The 16,293-nt window shown below is 37.6% G+C and overlaps 1 protein-coding gene across 6 annotated transcripts; it reads right to left on the bottom strand.

The window, feature by feature from the left end:
- Positions 1-80: 80 nt before the first annotated feature.
- Positions 81-12,722, bottom strand: zc3h6 (zinc finger CCCH-type containing 6). Of its 6 annotated transcripts, none has more exons than XM_088934227.1 (13): positions 12,300-12,722; positions 8,538-8,718; positions 7,724-7,843; positions 6,332-6,569; positions 6,069-6,202; positions 5,491-5,619; positions 5,155-5,269; positions 4,486-4,595; positions 3,966-4,198; positions 3,315-3,823; positions 2,755-2,979; positions 2,220-2,443; positions 81-1,874 (listed from the first exon to the last, which is right to left on the bottom strand). In XM_088934227.1, exons 1-13 carry the CDS (start codon positions 12,383-12,385, stop codon positions 978-980), a joined length of 3,201 nt encoding a protein of 1,066 aa, XP_088790353.1. In that variant the 5' UTR covers positions 12,386-12,722; the 3' UTR covers positions 81-977. The 6 variants fall into 6 exon arrangements, with proteins under 6 accessions (XP_088790353.1, XP_088790354.1, XP_088790352.1 ...); XM_088934228.1 differs by having other exon boundaries at positions 81-1,871; XM_088934226.1 differs by having other exon boundaries at positions 81-2,443.
- Between the last annotated feature and the right edge of the window lie 3,571 nt (positions 12,723-16,293).

The following is a 16,293-nucleotide window of genomic DNA, read 5'->3' as shown; positions in this document are numbered from 1 at the left end:
TATCAGATTATCTGCAGCCATTGACAAGTTGTTAAATTAGTCCCACTACAAACTCTGCAGTTTTATCAAATAAAAGCTGATTTTTTTGCTTTGTTCGAAAATCTTTTTTAATGTGATTTTAAAATTATTTTCAGTAAAAAATAAAATGACTGTGCAATGCTAATTTTCACATTTCTCTATCTATATCCTTTTATTGAAGACTCGAGTTAAAATGTCCTAAAACCACAACTTTATGACATTTCTGTTCTTGTCAAATAATTTTAGAATAGCAACAAAAATATCAAACTTATCAGAAGTTAATGACAAGTACAGTATTTATATTACAAAAAAGCAATATACAATGTGCCATATTACATCATAAAAAAATCTGACTTCATACAGAAACATACATTAACCTTATACAGATTTTCCAGCTGAAACAAGGAAAAATACTTTGCAAATTGGTTACTGTTCTAACATTCTTCATGGTCATGTGCAATAAATATGTAAAACAAAAGTGTCATATTACCAATGTGTTGCAAATCTGATCTGTTAGTGCAGAAAAATAAACATGATAATTGTTGTTTAACACTATTATCGGTAGATCTCTGGTATCTTGTTAAATATCAGCTAAGTACTGTACAGTTTTATAAAAGTGGCAGTTTTATATTCTTTCCACAAAAAGTGTTTAAAACCATAATACTTCAATAGCATACATCTCTGATACACATTTACTGACAAAATAAATTTTACTGGATCCATCACATACACATCTGTGATAATTTTACACAAAGTCTGTTGAGTTTTAGAATACATCACTACAATTACGATGTTGATCTAAGTGAAAACAAAACTAAAGACACAGCATGGGTTCTGTGCAACAGTTACTTACAATTAAAATAAATAAATATCGAGCTCAACAAGTTGCCTGGGGGCCGAAAGCAACATAATTCTAGCATACATTATCTGAAATGAAGAAATTCTTGCTGGAGTGTTTATTAACAAAAAGGGGAAGCTGTGGGGTCAAAAGTCTTGAAAACATCCTTGAGGGGTTTATCATCCGATTCCCCATTCGTATCGCTCTCCTGAGGTGCGTTCACTTGTCCAGATTGTCTACTCTGTCTGGGGTCACTATATGGAGGCCGAATTAAACCAGCTAACGCTTGAATAGGCAGGTTGTGCACTGCAGGGGCTGTAGAAGACTGTGCCGCCATTGACGTTGGTCGCTGCCTATTGTAGCTGCTGTACTTATCTGCAGTAGCATCTGAAGAAATGTCTGTAGTCTTGGGATCTGGCACCGCTCCAGCTTTGGATGCAGCTAAAGGGGATGACTGAGTATTTTCCTGTTTAACCGTTTGTTTCAGAATACTTAACCTCTTGGGATTCTCCACGTCATCCTTTGAAGACTGCAACGTTTGGTTTCTGGGATCATACAAGCTGATTCCTCCTAGGAGTGTTGTTGGGCTACCAAGTCCTCCACTAGAAGATGACAGTTTAGGAGCATACGGTGGGAGTTTTTCTGGTTCTGATTTAACAGTGGGAGTACCCGATGTCTGGAAGGAAGAAATGCTTCCACGCTGCAACCGAGGATCTGCAGTAGTATTTGGATCTTTCACCACAGGGTGCTTTGAGTCCATGTTTAAGGGCCTGCTGACCCTGGGATCTACTGCCTTGTGAAGTCGAGGATCCAGGGGTTTTTCAGGGGAAGGCTTCGGTTCCAGGGGCTTGATCGTGTGCCCGCCCGCTTTATGAAAATTATCTTTCCCTCTACCCCCCACCAGGCGCGGGTCCTGAAGCAGTGTGTTTTGATTGCTGTCGTTTAAAACGCTGTTATTTCTGTTCAGTCTGGAGTCAGCAATGAGAGGAGGAAGTGGCAAGTTGATGGAAGGTTCCTGCTTGGGTATAAGAAGAGGGATTAGGTCTTCTGGGGCCCATACAACATTCTTTGCATATGCAGGTCGTGACAGGATAATGTCTACTTTGATATGGCTAAACTGCTTTAGCTGACATCTAGGGTCCCTTAACGCAATGCCAGGTAAAGGCTCTAGAGGGATTATTGCAGCCTTTTCTCTGAGCTCTCTTTCACCCTCTTCATCATCATCTCCAGTTTGCTGCTTGTGAGCAAACGAACCATGAGAGTGGTGAACGTCAGGCTTTGTGGAACTGGGGTCAGAAGGCTTGATCTTCCTCGGATCTCGGACCAGTCTTGGGTCTACAGTGCCATCTCCAGACTTTCTCACCTCTCCAGATGCACGGTGCCTTGGGTCACATTTTGTCCGCGGATCACATGGGATGTTCTTGTCCTTTTGAAGTCGCGGATCACAAGGACCCTGGGAAGCTGTCTGTTGCGTTACTGACTGCTGCTGAGTTTTAATAATCTCATTTTGCTTCTTGAGGGTTTTAAGTATGGCCGTTACACTACTACCATCTTCTTCATCGCTGGAATACCAGTTTACTGCATCATCTGAAACAATTTCAGAAAAAATCATACAATCACTAGAAAGGTAATACTATTATATGTAAGACATCATCACTTCACACATTTTGGAACATATGAGAAACCTGATGCAATGAGGGGTTTATTTTTACTTTTAATAAAAAATTAAAATAAATTAAAATATATTTATATATGAAATATATTAAAATATATTTCATACAGAGAGAACTGTAATTATACCACACATTTCAAGTCACCAGGATTCTAAAATATTCTAATACATTTCTGTAGAAAACATAATATTAATATCAATCCCAAAACTGAAGGATATACTTCACCTTTCTCTTTATTGGACATTTTTTGTCCTTTATTTTCCTCTTTCTGATGATCCCCTTCATGTTGCTTCTGACTCAGTCTGAGGAACAGTGCTTTCTGCATGGCCGGAAGGAAGTCTGGCACATGAACTGGAGGTTTATGGTTACTGCTGCCGTCTGAGTCAGTGCCACTGTGCTGACTGTCTTGGACACAGCTGTAAGTCAGCTGGTCCATGTTAAGAGCTTCTTCTGTGTAGAACAGAATTGTTGGTGTGAGTTAGCAATACTAATCTTTGCAGTCTTTAAAAAGTAGTATTATGAAAGAACAATGGAGAGGCAGGCTTACTGGAAAAGCTAACAGCATATTACACCAAAACAAATTTTCACATCAAAGGCTTTCTTTAAAAAGTGCAAGCGGATCCAATTAATTTTTCTTGTTACTTTTTGAACGCAAGCAGAACAGTCTTTGCTAAGGCATGCGTTAGCCAAAAGGGAGTACATGATTATAATTTCTAAAACATTTTTTCTTTCAAAAAACATCATGATCTCTGTCAAAATATAGTAATAACAAAGAGTGCTAGTACCTTCTTGAAGTGGTGCGGTCTCTAGGCTGTGAACAGTTTGGTTGGTGTAATAGTTATTGAAGAAATCCGTGGTGTTCTGCATTGCCTGAAAAGGAATGTTTTGCTGCATCTGATGATCTGACATCTGTTGAAAGGGTGGGCCTGGTGCAGTCTGTGGGGGGGTATCTCGGGATCTGTTTCCATGGGAATTCCCATGAAAGGCTGGAGGTACCCCAGGGGGTGGTGGATGCATTGGCGGGCCATGTGCCCCTGGAAAACCATGTGGTATGGGCTGACGAGGAGGACTTTGAGGTATTGGTGGACAGTGTACCCCTGGAGGCCCTCCATGATGAGCTGGCCCCAGAGACCCTGGAGACCCAGGAGGAGGAACTGGTGGTCCATTTGGTCCAGGGGGCATCATATTGGGGCCTGGCATGTCATCAGTGCCGCCTCCAAACATCTGCGGAGGAGGAGGACCGTTTCCCTGGAACTGGGGCCCAGGAGGGGAGGAGCTGTTGTAGAAATTGGGCCTAGAATAAGACAAAATCCATAGCATTGGTCAAAATCATGTATCTATATTAGAAATGAACATTTTTCTTTATTTAATAACCAGGAGGTTTGTCCATGGATGACACAGATTTAATGATGGAACTTTCAGTTTCCTATAATTACCTAAGTCCAATTTTGTGTGCCAAATCCACAGTTGGCTGCACAACAATTTCAAATAAGGAGGGGATCTTCTTCTGTCCACTACAGGGGCTGCCCTCCTGGGGGCTACTAGGACCAGGTGTGGGTAGAAGTCCCACACCAGGAGGCGGCTTTGGAAGGGGAGCAATGCCCTGTTTCCGCAAGTCCTCCAACTCCTGTTCATCTTCATTTACTGGCTCCTCCTCAGTGTTCAAAACCTAGACAGGAAAAATGTGGTAATTAAATTAAAAGTTATTAATTTCGAAGTGGAAGTAAAGGTGTTTTTAAACCATAACAATGCATTTTCAAGTTTCTAATTCTCTCTATCTTTCAATTAATATTTTGAAGATGCATGAAGAATCCATTAAGCTCTTGCTGATGTTAGTTTAACAACATCTTTCATTTTCTAGTCCGTTCTCTGATTTACATACTGTAACAAGAGAATTGGTGTTATTTTATGTTATACATTAAAGGAACTTTTTTAATATCCATGCATTTTTCTAACCTTTTCCAAGAGTTCTCTCGTAAGATCTGTAAGGGGATCGTGGGAAAATTTACAGTTATCTCCTTGATAGCATTTTGCTCCAGTGTGAAAGAACTTGCAAGGATATTCATGTAAATACCAGAGGTTAAGGAAAGCACACATTTGTAAATATGCACATATAATTACAATAAATGTGGAGTTTATTTAGGGCATTGGCTTTTTGGACTGCCAGGAAACAACGAATATTGAAAACTATAACTGCACTTAAATTACATAATGTATTTTTAAAAAATTAACATGCGTTATGGAAGAAAACCACAAAAATAAAAAGTGCAACTGTTTCACCTAATTACATGCATATAAACTACTTTGGCTGCTGATATATTGAATATTTTGCCAACCACAGCTTATTTAAAATATTACTGCAGAAACACCCTTTGCAAACCTTTGTTCAGCATACCCACACATCAAAAGGGAAACAATCACTGAATGGACCAGAATTCCAATGGTCACAGAAAACAGTCACAGGTATACAAACCATTTAAAATGTACATTCTGGAAAATACAGAAAAGGAATACTGTGGTCAACTAGAAAGAATCCAAAAATGTATTTGTTTGGTTTTAATTCAACTGAGACACTGCACTATTCCCCACAGACAATACACATTGCTAACAAAGAGTAAAGGATATTGTGCATGTAAATGCAGTTATCGCCTTTACTACAGAATCCCTGTAGGTAGAATTTGCAAATCTCCTTTTTCTTATCAGGAACAACAAGTTCATGTTCAAATTTACACTGGTCCCCCTGAAAGAAAAAATGGGAAAATTTTAGTATAAAATATAGTTACATACTATATTACATACTATATTTTACTATACTACATAGTATATTTTGGAACTGTATTATATTTTACTACATTTTATAGTTACATACTATATTTTTCATAGTTATATATGGTTTTATTTCTCTAGCTTTGAATCTTCTCCTAAAGGAAAAAATGTGGAACCATTTACTCTAAACTCTACCTTTATACAACGGCCTTCCAGGAAATATTTGCAAATATATCTTCCATTGTGTTCAACTGTGTGTTGGTTAATAAACTCCTGGGTCATAATTGGACGTTTCTTCTGGATAACAGCTGGACCTTTTCCCTCCTATAAGAATGGAAAATACATACTGTAAACGTTTAATCCCAACATGTAAAAAACATTTCTAACTGGATGTCCATTTTATTACAAAGCTTAAAACCTTAAGGACCACTGAAGCTACACTAAAACACAGAAGTTAAAGAAACCATTACCCATCACAAAACTGAAATAAAGAATCCCGACATCATCCACAAAGGTCATCCACAAATCAAGTCTCCAGTGATCTGAATGAGGACATGAATTGAAATGAAAATGCAAAATGGACTTCTTAAAATAGCGTGGCGTTCCCTGTGACGTTCTTCAAGCTTTGATGTAGTTGAACAAACTGGTTTAGGGTTGAAAATTAAGTCCTGATAAGATTCTTAACCAAGAAAGAATGGCTTATTGACTGCAGTTTGGGTCTGCAACATTCCTACAGATGCAGGCCTAAGCCTCACGGACGGATGAAGTCTTACCTCCTTCAGCCCGTCTGCCCCCTGGTCTGCCCCTCGGCCTCGCCCTCTTCCCCAGTTCTTCCCTTTCTGCTTCTTGTTTTTCTGCATGCCACGCCCACGCCCTGCACCCCGACCTTTGCCCTTCTGGCCTGGACCTGCGATAGTCACACATGGGATTTAGCCTGCGGCGTGCAGAAGCGAAGCGGTCTTCTCTCTTCGCCATACAGAAGACGTCATGAGGTCATGTCAAGGCACAGCAGTCTGACAAAAATCTGACTTCTTACCTTTCTGTACTCCTTTCATATTCAGCTTCTTCATCTGCTCCTTTGGGGGACCCTTGTTGGGTCCTGAGGCTGTGGCCTCTTTAGCTTGTCTGTATTGGTTCAACTCATCAGCAAAATCATTGTCGTCGCCTTCGTAGTCATATTTTTCCTCACTATAGTCACTGAACTTGTCGAATTCATTGTTTTTATGTTGTGTTGTCTTCTGAGATTTCATGTAACCTCCACTAGATTGGCCATGCTAAAAACAACAGTGATAAAGTACACAGTTATTTGTGCTCATCCCTTGCTATATGAGCACAAACAGTTCCAAAATGTTAACTCGTAGACAAAAAGTTGTAAAAGTGACACTAAAATCCATGAAAATATATATAATTAAGTTCCAAAATCTCATAACTGGACATAAACCACTTGAATATTTTTTCTGATGTACTTAAATAGTTTAGCACCATAAGTTGCTAAGTATGTGTTACAACATGTAGAATTTAGCAACACTTCATTTTTTGATATGTTTAAATGAACCAGTTATGTGGAGATAAAGGAATTTCATAATTATAGTAAATATGGCATAAAGTAATCAAAAAAGTGTTGAACAAAAATGATTTATTATTAATTAGTGTTAATAAATCTTGCGAAGTTAAGGAGAATAAAACCTGTAACTAAAATGTACAACAGAACATCTATCTGATGATAATACTGCATTCATAGTGCACACAATCAAAATAAAACGCATCGTATAAAATATTAAACTGCTACAATATTTTTACAAATTATGCATTCAAAAATTATTCTACATGACTAGTTCCATACCCTTACAGTTTCTATTAAGATGGTTAAGACAACATCAGCCAAAAGAAGTGAAAGACAAATGGAAAAAACATTGTTAATTCCTGTAACAAAAAAAGTACGTATATCATGGGTTCTTGTGAGTACTGGTCAAGAAAGTGCTCCTTTGACGAGGGAAGAATGTACTATACGATCATTACAAGTCACAATCACACCTCATATACAGAACAGTTCATTTTATTTTCTACTTCGAATTATTTAATTTTATCATTAAAACAGTAATGGCTTATTTACTGATATAGTGTACATTAAGACCACAACACATGATATTGCCTCAAAAGTGTATATGATGGAATATAAAGCCTCTCAGTGTAAAAAAGTACAAGACTTATTCTAATCTGTAAAATCATATGTGGGTAAAGAACAATCTTCTGTTATAAAATGTATATAATGCACTCCAACAGAAACCCAAAAGCAGATATTATAATATTGAAAATTTTGTTATCATACTCAGCAAATTTTTTAGAAAAAAGGATAAAAACCGTCATGAAACAATTACCTGTACTTCCAATTCAAAATGTAAAAACAGTGGGGAGGAGATGTCTTTACCTGAGTAAACTGGGAGTCATAGTCCCTGTATGTTCCTGTGTTTTTCTTGTGCAGCCTTTCTGAATGCTCATAATCGGAGTCATAGCTGCCCGAACCATCCTCACTGGAGGGGGAATGATGCTGGAAAAATTACATACGCACAAAATACAGTCAGAGACATATTTTAACTTTTAATCATGCTAAGTCTCTGCAACATCTTTACCATTTGCAGTGATGAATATGCAACAAACCTAGAAAATAAACACAAGAAAACACATCTCTGACAAAAGCTTTGGTTTAATTATTTTAAAACCATTAATAAAGAACTTTGTTTCCATAACAAATTTACCGTGAATTTGCTGCTATATATACATACACTGTACAGAGTGCTGGGAAATACTTTTAAAAGGAATAAATTAAAGTTATACGTTACTTGTGTAAGGGATTACTTTTTGCAATTAAGTTGGTTTCTGATCTGTACACTACATAGATCACTGAAACTGACGACTTCTTAAAATTCATTTCCCCCATCATCTTGGTGGTGCTTTTAAAAACAAATCCCTTATACAAGTAACTTGTAACTGCTTTGGATGATTTTCTAAAGATACTTTTCCTCAACACTGACTGCACACGTTCATTGGTCAAATATATTTCACACTGTGCCTAGGCGACACTCAAAGGATGGCAGCTAATGCAAGTTAAACGTGATGCCATTTGGCTACCTGAGGGTGGACACACCCTGTGTCAAGGAAGAAGAGGGGGCCATGCCTTTACAAGGTTACCTGGCTGTAAACCACGACATGGACAACAAACACTAGGCCGAGTGCAGGCTTACTTTTTGTCTGTCCCGTCTCCTCTTCTTGGATTTCCTCTTTTCTCTTTCTTTTCGGTGTCTCTTCCTTGAGCGCCTGTGGGTCTTTTCTTCTTTCTCTTTTTCTTCTTTCGGCTCTTTTCCCTCCTCCTCAATGCCAATCCCTTCATCGTCTATTTCTCCATCTTCAAGCTCGCCGTCCTCTCTTTAACCAAGAAAAGGAACATGAAGATTTAATCATATATACGAGCCACAGTGATTGAAGAAGAAAGTCTTTACACAGTTTAATCATCAAGTTGAGGCAGTGTAACCTTCAATAAAACATTTATACATTGTACACAAAAAACACCTAATTTGCTCTTCCAACCAATAGCATGCTCATATTTTTTTTATAAATCTAATTTCAATTCAAACCCTTTTATTAATACCTTATTATTGGTATTTACATTGCAAAGATGTTTTTCTAATCAGACGGCTTTTAACCATATTACAACCAAAACACAACAACAAAAAATGATTTAATGCTTTAAGCAGAGTTTTTCCACATATTCTAATTCTAGATGTCATGGTACTTTTTAGAGAGGAAAAATTATTAAAAGTTCAAGAGATACAGTAGCTACTTGATCATGAAGAATATCTTGTAAAAGTACCTGCATAAATGAAATGGCAACCAAGAACATATGCTTCATTGCTGTGTTTGATGCTTGTTAAAAACACTTCCATGCAATAAAATTAAAGGTAATTAGTATCTCATTACATGGATGCATAGCTTTAACACTGAGCAATTTCTACCCTTTAAATAATCCAGTCAGACACACTAATAATTTAAAGCTGATGAGGTGGAGCATGTCATTATGTCCTTTTCTAAATCATCACAAGTGAATTCCTTGAAAACTTCATGCTGGACAAGAGTTTTTTTAGGCCACCCACATTTTAAACACCCTTTTTATAACATAAACCCGTTAACAAACTGTTTTAACTTACAGTGGGATTCATACCAGTTCAAGGCCATTAGTATCTGTGGCAAAAGAAAAGTTTCTGGTTCTATTATAGGGATGCACAAATATCATTCTAGGTTTATAAATATCTAGTGAGAGAGTTACCTACATATTAGTCCCAAGGCCATCAATGTCTGTGAGAATGTTTCTTTAAACCCTAGCTTGTTTCCCTGTATATTCACTGTGCTCGTCTGAAATAATTCTCAGAAAAAATGGAAACAAAAACTGAGGAATGCATACATGCAGCCACTACAAATAATTCTAAAAGGAAGAAAAAACTCTCAGTAATATGCCTGACCCCTGAATGCATCTCATGACACTCTAGATGAAAGGTATGTTCACACTGGGTTTGTTTCAGATTAAATCAATTTGGTTCATTTGACTTGGAAAATATGCTAGCTGGACCGAGTTCTCTAGGAAGTGGACTGCAGATCGTTTTCTAGTTTCACTTCCTTGTATCCTAGGGATTTGGTCTACTTGTGTTCACATTGTTATAAAATAATGTGAACTACGTTTCTTATATGATATGAGGTGTATATTGTTACACTAGATACACTGTTAAAAAAACTTTTCCTGGTATTACACCCAATGTTTTAACAGCACGCGCTTCTTTCGAAATACACTGGTGGCATCATTCTTACATTGCCCCCTTGTTGATTACATCTACTCACAAACCCTTTTTCAGCTTGTGGAAAAAACAGAAAACGCTTTTCTTTTTTATCAGACAGCATCTGAATCCGAAGTGCAATTTGTATTTCTAAAAGCACTTCTGCCTTCTTTCGTGCCCATCTCTATCCCAGTGGTATTGCTGTGTGGAAACATTGGCTGTAATGCCAGGAAAAGTTTTTTTTTATTTCAATGCTGTGGTCATATTAATTTTCTGTTTGCAAACTGAGCCCCATGTTAGGTTCACATTCAAGTTAATAAAGTGAAGAGTGTCACATCTATCTGCCCCCGTGATCTGTAGTCCGTTTGAACTGTACCCTCCTAACAAACCAAAGCTTATAGATTATGATTAAAAGCTCCAGTGTGAACAGACCTTATAACACTGGAGATTCAAGACGTTTGTTTCTGAAGCGAAGATTTTAACAACAAAACCTATACACACTAGAAAAGACCAGCACCTTTTGTTAGAGAATAAAGTACATTAAATGTGATAAACATACATAGAGCTGAAGTACTTCATTGCATGACCCTTTGCCTAATAGGAATTGATCAACAACTCATTTCTCCTCAAATTTGTAAGATCAGAATACGGGTCTCCTTATCTATATACAGCACATGACTAAAGTCAGCACATTGTCTGCAGTAGCATTTCATTTCTATACTTTGGAGTCTTCACATACTTCCTTGAGGACTTGCAAACACCAGTAATTCACTTGTCATTCATGTAATTTTCAATTTTTAAAATATTTTCATTTCATTTTTTTCATTGTTGGAGACCAATAGGCCCAAAGGGGATAACTTTAAACGAGGGGTTTCAAACTCAGTTCCTGAAGGGCCTACTATCATCTGGTTTCTGTTCCACCCCAATGCTCACTTACATAGATGATAATGATTATCAAAATTATTTAGGTTAACTGTTCAACGTAAGGCTTCTAATCTGGCTTCAAGGTGATATCTAGGTAACTGTACCCTTGATTAAGTAAATGTTTTGATTTATCAGCAATAAAACTTTATTAAAATAGTCTCTATTGAAAACCTAAATAATTTTACTCTGTGTGTGGAACTGACTACTCAAACTGGACCAAAGGAGGACATTCTGCCCTCCGGGAACTGAGTTTGAGAACCCAGAGTTCTATCACTGTTAATGAGACAATCTTGCATCACATAAGCACAACCTTTCTACAACAGGTTATGTCAGTTAAGTTCTTTTTTCAAAAACCAACACTAAAATACAACTGCAAAACTCATTTAGCTACTATTAAACAGCTACACAATCTCTTTATTTTTACGTAACGTGCTTAAATCACATTCCAAACCAAGTAACACCATGAAACAAAGAAGATTAGGCTCTTACCATATATGTAACCTACCTAATGGAAATAAATTGGACAAAACAAAAATCTGTTTAGACAACAAACGGAAGAAAATCCTAACAATTCAACTCCACTGTAAATTCAATAACTCTATGCTAGTGCATGCCCTTCTGACCAAAGGAGCAGGTGGATGTGAGTGGAAGGGAAAATAAGCCTGCATCAGATGGTTACAAGATGAAATGAACAGCTGAAATTAACTGACACTGACCTACAATGCACAGCCTCGAGTTTCTCATCCAACTGCCTGTACTGGAGACAAACTCTTCACAAGGGGAGCTCAGTGCGCATGGATATTATGGGGCGGCTATCATGCGTCATCTTAATTTACATAAAAAATCACCTAACATGAAAGCCAGCATCTACAAGGAAGAACTTCAAAATGGTTGACCCATCTCCGTAAACACTGCCAAAAATTAACACTATTGTACAGCGAAGAAAAAACCAACAGTTCCACCTATTCGCGCTGGTAGAGTGAAATGAGCAACATAACTTACCATGACATGTGCATTTTATGGAACGTAAATAATACTGGTATTAATATAAATATATAGCGCACTATATAAAAAAAATAAACGCATGCAGATTCTAAGTACAAGGATTGGAAGGCCTGAGTTCACCATTACCAAGAAAGCGTTTCAACAATACCATATTTCTGAGACAACGCACCAAAACAAAAATCACAAGCATTTAACTAACTAAAAAAAAAATCGTACAGAAGAATTTTTAGATATATAAGAATGTTACTCGACCTTTCGTCCCCTGCAAGTTCAGAGTCTGTCATGTTTTTGTCAAGAACGGGGTTTGGGGGATTGGCGAAAAGGCTCGCAAAAGCCATGATGGTTGGAAACGACACTGCACTGCTCCCGAAACCAGAGTGAGTTGCATTCAGTCACTCAAAAGGAGACGTTGGATTGTGAGAGATGATGAAGGATTACATTAGTTTGAAAAACTCACGGTTACTTTAGTGAGAGACAGAGTAACACAACAGACTTTATCCAGTCTCTTATCAATCACTTGATGTTGTTTTAAAACTGTAACAGAGTTTGATACACCCGCTTGGCTAATGTCCCGCCGGATGACTGTTTTCTTGAAATTTTGGAGACGAAGGGTGAAATAACAAGAAATTCTATCATTTTCGGTAGTATCTATTCCTTCACACAAACATGGCGCCCGCAACGCATTGTCAAAATGGCTGCGCTAAACCTCACCACGGCAATTGTATTCTTCCACTTATTGCTCTAGTCCCGAAGGATCAGTCTAACCCCCCAAATATCCGCTTTATGGTATTTGTGATTGGATAGCTGCGTTTACCTTCGGCGGATTATGTAAATATTGTTTCTTCTATTGGTTAAGAAGAATGTCATACGAATCCGGGGGCGTGGCTTTAATCATCAAGGTTGGTAGAGAGAAAAGAAAACCCACCAATGAAAACTGTCGTTGCGTCATTACTGCGGAATGATATGTGGAAAAGTAGTACACAGGTTCGGCTAGTAGTATGCAAAGCAAGTTACATAAAAATGTTTACAAAAGGGAGTCTTCCTGTTTTAGTACGAGAGATACAATTATTGATCGTTTACGTCTTTTTATCCGATTAGAAATCAAAGATTTGCAAATCGTCTTTAAAAGATTGTGAAGGCGATTGCTTTCGAGCGATGCGTATTATGTTTTTTTATTTTCAATTTTGTGTTATGTGCACAATTTCCTTGTTTTAAACGATGAAACCATGAATAGAATAGATAAACGTATTAACTGAAACTTTTTTTTTCCCAATGAGAATCGGCGTTACAGGTTCGTGACCTTAAATGTCGTAACTCGTGTACATTTAGTGCGGGAAATCAGATGTCACTGGTGCCTCCCACAGGAAGAAACACGTTTTCGAAAGCTGAGAGATTTTAACAGTAGATGGCGTTGGTGACCAACTTTTATTCAGAATTAACAATTCTTGAATTAATTGAATTCAGTGATTAACACGTGCAATGAGACAAATACTATTTAACTGGAGTTTTCCCCCCTAGTTAAGCACCCAGTTTAACAGCTTTATGGAATACTATTTTCACTTAAAATAGATGTTATTGTTTTTACTAAAATTTTTGGGAGAGTATGAAACAGACATATTTAGTTCTCAGTTGTATTTTCCTTTATTCAGTACACTTACATTATTTAAACAACATTGTTCTTCTGAGCCTATATAAAATCTTTTCAGGCTTTTTTCAAAATAAGTAGTTCAATGGCATTCTATCTTTTAAAATGTAAAAAACAATTCTCTCTGCTACTCTTCAAACACCGCTGTATCTTTATAGTGGACTCTCATTCTCATCACCTATCAAACTGCATCTTCTGCTTCACACTTTCTGTAATGTGGGGATTGTTAATGGTTACCCTTTACACTCAGTTCCATAAGTGTAAAAAAGGTAAAAATAACCACAATAACACAACGACAGCAATGTCCACACAAATGATAGGCTTTGGGTCTCATTAACAACATGGAACAAGGTGCTATTGTTTTCTTCACATCAAAGTTGGAACATTGGCAGTATCAAGCTTATTTACTATTTGCTAATGTATTCTGTATTAATAGTTCAAAATAAGAGGTTATTATTGATTTTACATTATTGTCCTTGATGTATGGTTACAGAGAAAACTTGCCTGGAATTATCTTATACCAAATTCCAAAGTGTGTTGCTTTATGGTTGAAGAAGGGCTTTCCCTGAACATATGTATTTCAGGAAAATTACATGTTTTTACCTTCAGAAAGAAGATTTCATAAGCCAGAGACAGGCCCTGTTTTGTTCTCAAGAGTACTTTGTGTGAGAACCAAACTCTATCAGGCTTCTATGTAGTTTATAGAAGGCATTTTGCACATTACAGGACAACCTGAATAACTGTACATACTGTAAGTAGCATAATGACTTCTGTGATTATAGACATTAGTCAGTAATTATACAATTGGTGATGCAGATTAATGAAAAAAGGACTGAACAGAAAAAGGTCACAAAAGTGGCAGCTGGCTAGAAAGAGAATGTTGCTCCACCTTTATAAAAAAAGATTTATAGTACTGTGGCTCAGTGGTTGGCATTGCTGTCCCACAGCCTTGGGGCCCTAGGCTCAATTCTGGCCTTGGGGTGCTATATGTGTGGAGTTTGTATGTTCTCTGTGTTCACAAGGGTCTCCTCTGGGGGCTCCAATTTCCTCCCAGAAACGTGCTGGTAGATGAATTAGCTTCTGTAAAAATTGGCCCTGTAGCGAGTTTGCCTGTGTTTGTGTGGTGTGCATCCTGCCCAGCATCCACTTCTAGCAGGGATAGCCTCTGGCTCCCCTGCAGCCCTGCATTAGAAAATAGAAGGCTGAATGGAAAATTTGTTTTTATTAGGTGAATCAAACTTATTGTTATCATCCAAAGCTCACAGCTGGTCTTGGAATAGAACTGAACTAGTACATGTAAGATCTGCCATTCAAGAAAACAGAGAACATAGCGCCAAATGAACTCCAAAGGATGTTTTGAACATCTGTACATCTTGAGAATGTTGCATTTGCTTTAAGGCTGAATAAATTAAATGGCTCATTTCACAAGATAATCAAGTGGCTTTCTTCCAGAATGCTTTTTGATTGTATCAGTGCTGGAAGGGGCTTTCAGATGGATATGCTATTAAACTTCTTTAACTGTACCAGGCTCCCATATCAGATGTTCTGAAAAACATCTAAAGTATGTATTGAAAAATACTGCTGCTGAATAAACAGCTGTGAGTATTTCTAATATACAGAAACAGACACTTCCATTGGGCAACTGACTAAGAATGCATAAGGAATTTATCCAGATGTTGCAAGTGTCCATTCAATTCAGTATTACACAAACATTAAACTGCAGTATCCATGCAGACATGTAGGGTTGACAGGTCTGTTTAATATAATACACTCAAGCAAAAACTTTGTGTTTCAATATACACCTCAAACTGCACACATGTGCAGGCTGTTACAGATAGAACTACGTTTTTGCTTTAATACTGTAGATCTATATGCCAGATGGAGGAAAATAAAACTAGTGGCATGCTGTGTAAGACTCAACAGCAACAGGCTTAGCCTTACAGCTGGTCTGATCATTACACAATGTGGCACGAGTTGGCAAATCCCATCACAAGCACTGTCTTAACTTTTTCAAGGTTATATTCATCCCATTTTTCACTAGGTAGGTTCAGTGATAACCCACCCTCATACACAGTGATAACCCGGAGGGCCATTACAGGGCAGCTACATGAGCGTCTGTGATGAGAGACAAGGTCAGGGGTACAACAGCAGCGTTCCTCTCAGGATCTGAACCGGTGCCCTCAGGCATGGGCAAACCTAAGCACTAGTGCACTCTGTTGCTTAAAGAGCAACTCTTGCAAATATTCTGCAACAGAAAATGTAACATGCATCCATGTGCGGTTTCTTATTATTAAGAAATAATATTAAAACAAAACTTCTTGCCTTTGGAACTGAAATATGCTGTGTGTTTCTCTTTCTACTTTTCAATAATACTTGTTGCTTCGCAGATGGCATGCAGATGCAGTAAACAGTAAAACAGTGTCTTGGAAGTAATGTCTCCATTGTGAAATTCACAGTGAAGAGTAATGAATATGTAGGAGTCCCTGAAAATACAAAAGATTCCTTAGCCAATTGTATAACCTTTTTTTCTAATCAGCAATATTTAGCAAAACGAAATCATCATTACTGTGATGAACTGGCAAAGTCAATCATCGTGTCAAA

This window comes from Atractosteus spatula, chromosome 15 (assembly GCF_055471065.1).
Source record: "Atractosteus spatula isolate fAtrSpa1 chromosome 15, fAtrSpa1.hap1, whole genome shotgun sequence".
In the NCBI taxonomy this organism is placed as follows: domain Eukaryota; kingdom Metazoa; phylum Chordata; class Actinopteri; order Semionotiformes; family Lepisosteidae; genus Atractosteus; species Atractosteus spatula.
Note: the sequence above shows the minus strand (reverse complement) of the source record. Positions and strands in the feature narration are given on the sequence as shown.

Excerpts from the sequence above, each read along its gene's own strand:
- zc3h6 (XM_088934226.1), bottom strand. The coding sequence starts at position 12,385 with ATGGCTTTTGCGAGCCTTTTCGCCAATCCCCCAAACCCCGTTCTTGAC. Across the intron at positions 6,203-6,331 it reads TATGAAAGGAGTACAGAAAG|GTCCAGGCCAGAAGGGCAAA; the intron begins GTAAGAAGTCAG and ends TGACTATCGCAG. Across the intron at positions 3,824-3,965 it reads GCACACAAAATTGGACTTAG|GCCCAATTTCTACAACAGCT; the intron begins GTAATTATAGGA and ends GTCTTATTCTAG.